Genomic DNA, 6,000 nt, shown 5'->3' with positions numbered 1-6,000 from the left:
CCCGCGGGCAGGGGACGGTGACAGCGGGGAGGGGATGGTGCCACCGCGCGGGGTGACAGCGCTCTCTGTCCCCAGGGCTCGGCCAGGCTGCTGTTCAAGTGCCTGTGGCCCGGCTGCGGCAAAGTGCTGCGCTCCGGCGTCGGCATCAAGCGCCACGTGCGCACCCGGCACCTGGGGTAAGGCACTGGGGCTGCGGGATTCCCGGGATTCCCAGAATTCCCGGAATTCCCGGGATTCCCGGGATTCCCGGAGCTCCGGAGCCGGGTCCTTCCCGGGATCCCGGAGGATCCGGGTCCTTTCTATGCCGTGAACTGATTCTGATATCCCGGATTTGGGGCTTTTCCATCCCAGCTCCATCCATTGATCCCAATTCCCGGTGATCCCAAATCCAGGCATTTCCCATCCCAGATCCCGGTCATCCCAAATCCAGGTGTTTTCCATCCCAGCTCCATCCATTGATCCCAAATCCCGGTGATCCCAAATCCAGGTGATTTCCATCCCAGCTCCATCCATTGATTCCAGATCCCGGTGATCCCAAATCCAGGCATTTCCCATCCCAGATCCCGGTCATCCCAAATCCAGGTGTTTTCCATCCCAGCTCCATCCATTGATCCCAAATCCCGGTGATCCCAAATCCAGGTGATTTCCATCCCAGCTCCATCCATTGATTCCAGATCCCGGTGATCCCAAATTCAGGCCCTTCCCATCCCAAATCCCAGTGATCCCAAATCCCAGTGATCCCAAATCCAGGCCCTTCCCATCCCAAATCCCAGTGATCCCAAATCCCAGTGATCCCAAATCCAGGTTCAGCTGTCCCTGTATCCCCTCGGTGACAGTGCCACAGTGTCCCCTCAGTGACAGTGCCACCGTGTCCCCTCTCTCAGCCTCGCAGGCGGCCGGTGACCCCTGGAAGGACAGCGGGGACATTTCGGACAGTGGCAGCAGCACCACCAGCGGTCACTGGAGCAGCGCTGGCAGTGCCACCGCGTCCCCTCCGCACTGTCCCGGCAGTGCCACCGCGTCCCCTCCTCACCACCCTGGCAGTGCCACTGCGTCCCCTCCGCACTGTCCCGGCAGTGCCACCGCGTCCCCTCCCCACTGTCCCAGCAGTGCCACCGCGTCCCCTCCTCATTACCCTGGCAGTGCCACCGCGTCCCCTCCTCACCACCCTGGCAGTGCCACCGCGTCCCCTCCCCCCCGTGCTGGCAGTGTCACCTTGTCCCCTCTGAGCGATGACGGCTTCGACACCGACCCCGAGCCCCCAGCGCCGGACGAGCCCGCGCCGCGCCGCAGGAAGGTGGGTGCCGGTGTCCCTGTGCCCGCGGGCAGGGGACGGTGACAGCGGGCAGGGGACGGTGACAGCGGGGAGGGGATGGTGCCACCGCGCGGGGTGACAGCGCTCTCTGTCCCCAGGGCTCGGCCAGGCTGCTGTTCAAGTGCCTGTGGCCCGGCTGCGGCAAAGTGCTGCGCTCCGGCGTCGGCATCAAGCGCCACGTGCGCACCCGGCACCTGGGGTAAGGCACTGGGGCTGCGGGATTCCCGGGATTCCCGGGATTCCCGGAATTCCCGGGATTCCCGGGATTCCCGGGCCCAAACTCCTGGGAATGATCCCTCTGGAATTGCCAGTTCCTGTGGGAAATCCCGTGGGAAATGGGCACTTCCATGTCACCAAAGCCGTTGTCCCTCTCTTGTCACCCGTGTCCCTTTGCTGTCACCTTTATCCCTCTGTTGTCACCTCTGTCCCTTCGCTGTCACCTGTGTCCCTGTGTCCTTCTGTTGTTGTCACCCGTGTCCCTGTGTCCCCCTGTTGTCAACTGTGTCCCTCTGTTGCTGTCTGCCATGTCTCTCTGTTGTCCCCCATGTTGCTGTCACCCATGTCTCCGTGTTGCTGTCCTGTGTCCCTCTGTTGTCCCCTGTGTCCCTCTGTTCTCCCTATGTATGCTGTCCCCCATGTCCCCGTGTCCCTGTGTTGCTGTCCTCCATGTCCCCATGTCCCCGTGTCCCCATGTCCCTGTGTCCCATGTCCCCGTGTCCCCGTGTTGCTGTCCCCATGTCCCCATGTATGCTGTTCCCCATGTCCCTGTGTTGCTGTCCCCCATGTCCCCGTGTCCCCGTCCCCATGTCCCCGTGTCCCGTGTCCTGGCTGGGGACAGAGCGGGGGACATGGCTGGGGCCAGCCCTGGGGACAGCCCTGGGGACAGCCCTGGGGATAGAGCTGGGGACAGAGCTGGGAACAGCCCTGGGGACAGCCCTGGGGACAGAGCTGAGGACATCGTGGGGACACAGCTGGGGACAGAGCTGGGACACAGCTGGGGGCATCCATGAGGACATCAGGGACATGGCTGGGGACATCCATGGGGATAGAGCTGGGACATTGGGGACATCCCTGGGGACATCCCTGGGGACAGCGGGGACATGGCTGGGGACTGAGCTGGGGGTAGAGATGGAACGTGGCTGGGGACAGAGCTGGGACATTGGGGACCTGCCTGGGGACATCCACAGGGATAGAACTGGGGATGTGAGGACAGAGCTGGGGACATGGCTGAGGGCATCCATGGGGACAGATATGGGGACATCCCTGGGGACATCCATGGGGACAGAGGTGGGGACAGAGCTGGGGTAGACCTGGCTGGGGACAGGGCTGGGACACTGGGGACATCCATGGGGGCATCCATGGGGATGTTGGGGACATCATGGGGACAGAGCTGGGGACATCACTGGTGGCATCACTGGGGACAGAGTTGGGGACATGGCTGGGGATAGAGATGGGAACATTCCAGGATTCTGTCCCTGTCCCTGTCCCCAGCTCAGGGATTTGTGTCCCTGTCCCAAACTCAGGGATTTCAGTCTCTGTCCCTGTCCCCAGCTCAGGGATTTGTGTCCCTGTCCCCTGGTGTCCCCTGCCCGGGTGTGGCTTCCAGCTGTGCCCCCCCACCCCATGGGCCCTTCTTCCCCTCTTTTCCCCTTACCCCCCTTTCCAGCCAATCACACTTTTGCACAGACCCCTCAAAACCCCTCACCTTGATCTTTTAATCCCATTTTTCCCTCTTTTTCCCCTTTTTATCCCTTTTTCTCCTTTTCCCCTTCTTTTTCCCCCTTCCCCCCTCTTCCCCTCAATTTCCCCTCAATTTCCCTCCTTTTTCCCATCCCTTCCCCCATTTTTCCTCATTTTCTCAGTCCTATTTCCCTCCTTTTTTTCCTTCCTTTTTTCCTCTCCTTTTCCCTTCATTTCTCTTTCCTTTTCCCTCATTTTTTCCCTTTTTCCCTCCTTTTTCCCCCACTTCCTGCTCTTTTTTCCCCTCCTTTTTTTCCCACCCTTTTCCCCCCTTCCCCCGTCCTTCCCATCCAAGCACACTTTTGCACAGAGCCCTCAAAACCCCTCTCCTCGACCTTTTTATCCCTTTTTCTCCTCCTTTTCCCCCTTTTTATCCCTTTTCCCCCTTTTTTCCTCCTTTTCCCTTCATTTTCCATTTCCCTTCCTTTTTCCCTCCCTTTCCCTCCTTTTCCCCATCCTTTCCCCCATTTTTTCCTCATTTTCTCAGTCCTATTTCCCTCCTTTTTTCCTTCCTTTTTTCCTCTCCTTTTCCCTTCATTTTTCCTTCTCTTTTCCCTCACTTTTTCCCTTTTTTCTCCTTTTTCCCCCCCTTCCCGCTCTTTTTTTCCCGCCCTTTTTTCCCGCCCTTTTTTCCCGCCCTTTTCCCCTCCCTTCCCACCTTTCCCATCCGAGCACACTTTTGCACAGAGCCCTCAAAACCCCTCGCCTCCACCTTTTCATCCCCTTTTACCCCCTTTTCATCCCTTTTTCCCCCCTTTTCTCCCCTTTTTTGCCCTTTTTGCCCCTTTTCCCCCCTCAGGCGCGGAGCCGCTCCCTCAGCCTCAGCGACCCTCAGGCCCCTCAGCCGCCGCCATTGCTGCCGCCCCGGCTCCTCGTGGCCTCCCCGCCCCGCGCCTCCCTCAGCACCAGGTAAGACCCCAAAAAACCCCGAAAACCCCCAAAATCCCTCAGCCCACCAGCGGGAAAACCCAGTAATTCCCCCTTTTCCCAGAAAAACCCGCGGCGAAGCCAAGAAATGCCGCAAGGTTTACGGCATCGAGCACCGGGAGCAGTGGTGCACGGCGTGCCGCTGGAAAAAGGCCTGCCAGCGCTTCCTGGACTGAATTTCACTGCCCCGTTCCCCCGTGCCCACCTGGAATTCCCTCAGGAGTCTGGGAATTCCCTCAGGAATTTGGGAATTCCCTCAGAAATCCGGGAGTCCTTCGTTGCTGCGAGTGGAGACTGAATTTCGCTGCCGCATTCCTCTTTTCCCGCCCAAATTCCCTCAGAAATCTGGGAATTCCCTCATAAATTTGGGAATTTCCTCAGGAATTTTCTCATTGCTGCAAGCAGAGACTGAATTCTGCCCCATTATTCCCCTTTTCCCACCTGGAATTCCCTCAGGAATCAGGGAATTTTCTCATTGCTGTGAGCAGAGACTGAATTCCACCTCCTTATTCCCATTTTCCCACCTGGAATTCCCTCAGAAATCTGGGAATTCCCTCAGAAATTTGGGAATTGCCTCGCGAATTTGGGAATTTCCTCATTTGCTGTGAGCAGAGACTGAATTTCGCCTCCATATTCTCCTTTTCCCACCTGAATTCCCTCAGGAATTTGGGAATTCCCTCAGGAAATCCCTCAGAAATCTGGGAATTTCCTCAGAAATTTGGGAATTTCCTCGGGAATTTAGGAATTTCCTCATTGCTGCAAGCAGACACTGAATTCCATCCCATTATTTCCCTTTTCCCACCCAGATTCCTTCAGAAATCTGGGAATTCCCTCAGAAATCTGGGAATCCCCTGGGAAATTTGGGAATTTTAATTTAAAAATTCCCATTTTTCCCACTTTTCAACCTGATCAATTCCCCGTGGCATCAGCAAAGGAGGAAATTTTGTCCTGAGTGCTTTGGGGACCCAAAATTTTCCCGAATTTCCCAGATTTGCTGGAAAATGCCCCAAAAATGGGACAGGGATGAAGTTTTAGGGACAAAAATTGGGATTTTGAAACCCAAGAGAGATTTTAGGACCGTTTTTGGGGACAAAAATTCAAATTTTAAAAAATCATGAGAGTTTTTTGGGCCATTTTTCTCCTTTTCCTCCTTTTTTTCTCCTTTTTTCCTTCTTTTTTCCTCCTTTTTCTTTTTCCTCATTTTTTCTCCTTTTTTCTTCCCTTTGTCCTCATTTTTTCTCTTCCTTTTCTCCTCCTTTTTTCTTTCTTTCCCCCCTTTTCCCCCTCCTTTTTCCTCTTCCTTTTTCCTCCTTTTTTCCCCTCATTTTTTCTCCTTTTTGTCTCCTTTTTCCCCTTTTTTTCCTCCTCCTTTTCCTCATTTTTTCCCTTTTTTTCCTTCCCCTCTTCCTCTTTTTCTCCTCCATTTTCCTCCTCCTTTTCCTCATTTTTTCCCTTTTTTCCTTCTCCTCTTCCTCTTTTTCTCCTCCTTTTTCTCCTTTATTTTCCTCCTTTTTTTCCTCCCTCCTTTTTCTCTCCTTTTTCTCTCCCTGGGTGGCTCATTTATTAAACTTCTCCTTTCCTTCTGTGAATATCTTGAATTTTTCCCACCTCAAACCCAAAATCTCCACCTTTCCCAGCAATCCCAGCAGCTTCTTGGCTACAACTCAAGAAATATTTGGAATTTCCCCCACTCATTCCTGAGGAATCCTCCCTCCCTTTCCCAGCTTCTCAGTCTTCCAAATACTATTTTTATTGTTAAAAAAAAAAGAAAAATAAAGGTTTAAAAAATCCTTTTTTTTTTACAGCAGCCAGAGGAAATGATGGATTAGATTTTTATTTTAAGGAAATAAAAGGAATTTTGCTGGCTCTGGGATTGGCTCCAGGGGGGTTTGGGGGTGGGGACGTTGCTGCTGCTTCTCGTCCTGGAGGAGCTTTGGTGCCTTTGCTTCCTTTTTTTGTCCTTTTTCCTTTTTTTCCTCCTTTTTTCCCTGTTTTCCTCCATTTTTCATCCTTTTTTC

At 54.3% G+C, this 6,000-nt stretch overlaps 1 protein-coding gene across 1 annotated transcript; it reads left to right on the top strand.

The window, feature by feature from the left end:
* Window positions 1-301: 301 nt before the first annotated feature.
* Window positions 302-5,171, top strand: ZNF395 (zinc finger protein 395). The gene is made up of 5 exons (XM_041480856.1): window positions 302-306; window positions 856-1,297; window positions 1,414-1,514; window positions 3,743-3,964; window positions 4,047-5,171. The coding sequence occupies exons 1-5, from the start codon at window positions 302-304 to the stop codon at window positions 4,156-4,158; spliced, it is 882 nt and encodes a 293-aa protein (XP_041336790.1). The 3' UTR covers window positions 4,159-5,171.
* Window positions 5,172-6,000: the final 829 nt, after the last annotated feature.

Source organism: Pyrgilauda ruficollis, unplaced genomic scaffold, assembly GCF_017590135.1.
Source record: "Pyrgilauda ruficollis isolate IOZ18807 unplaced genomic scaffold, ASM1759013v1 scaffold54, whole genome shotgun sequence".
NCBI classification, from domain to species: domain Eukaryota; kingdom Metazoa; phylum Chordata; class Aves; order Passeriformes; family Passeridae; genus Pyrgilauda; species Pyrgilauda ruficollis.
This window is presented reverse-complemented; position numbering and strand designations above follow the sequence as displayed.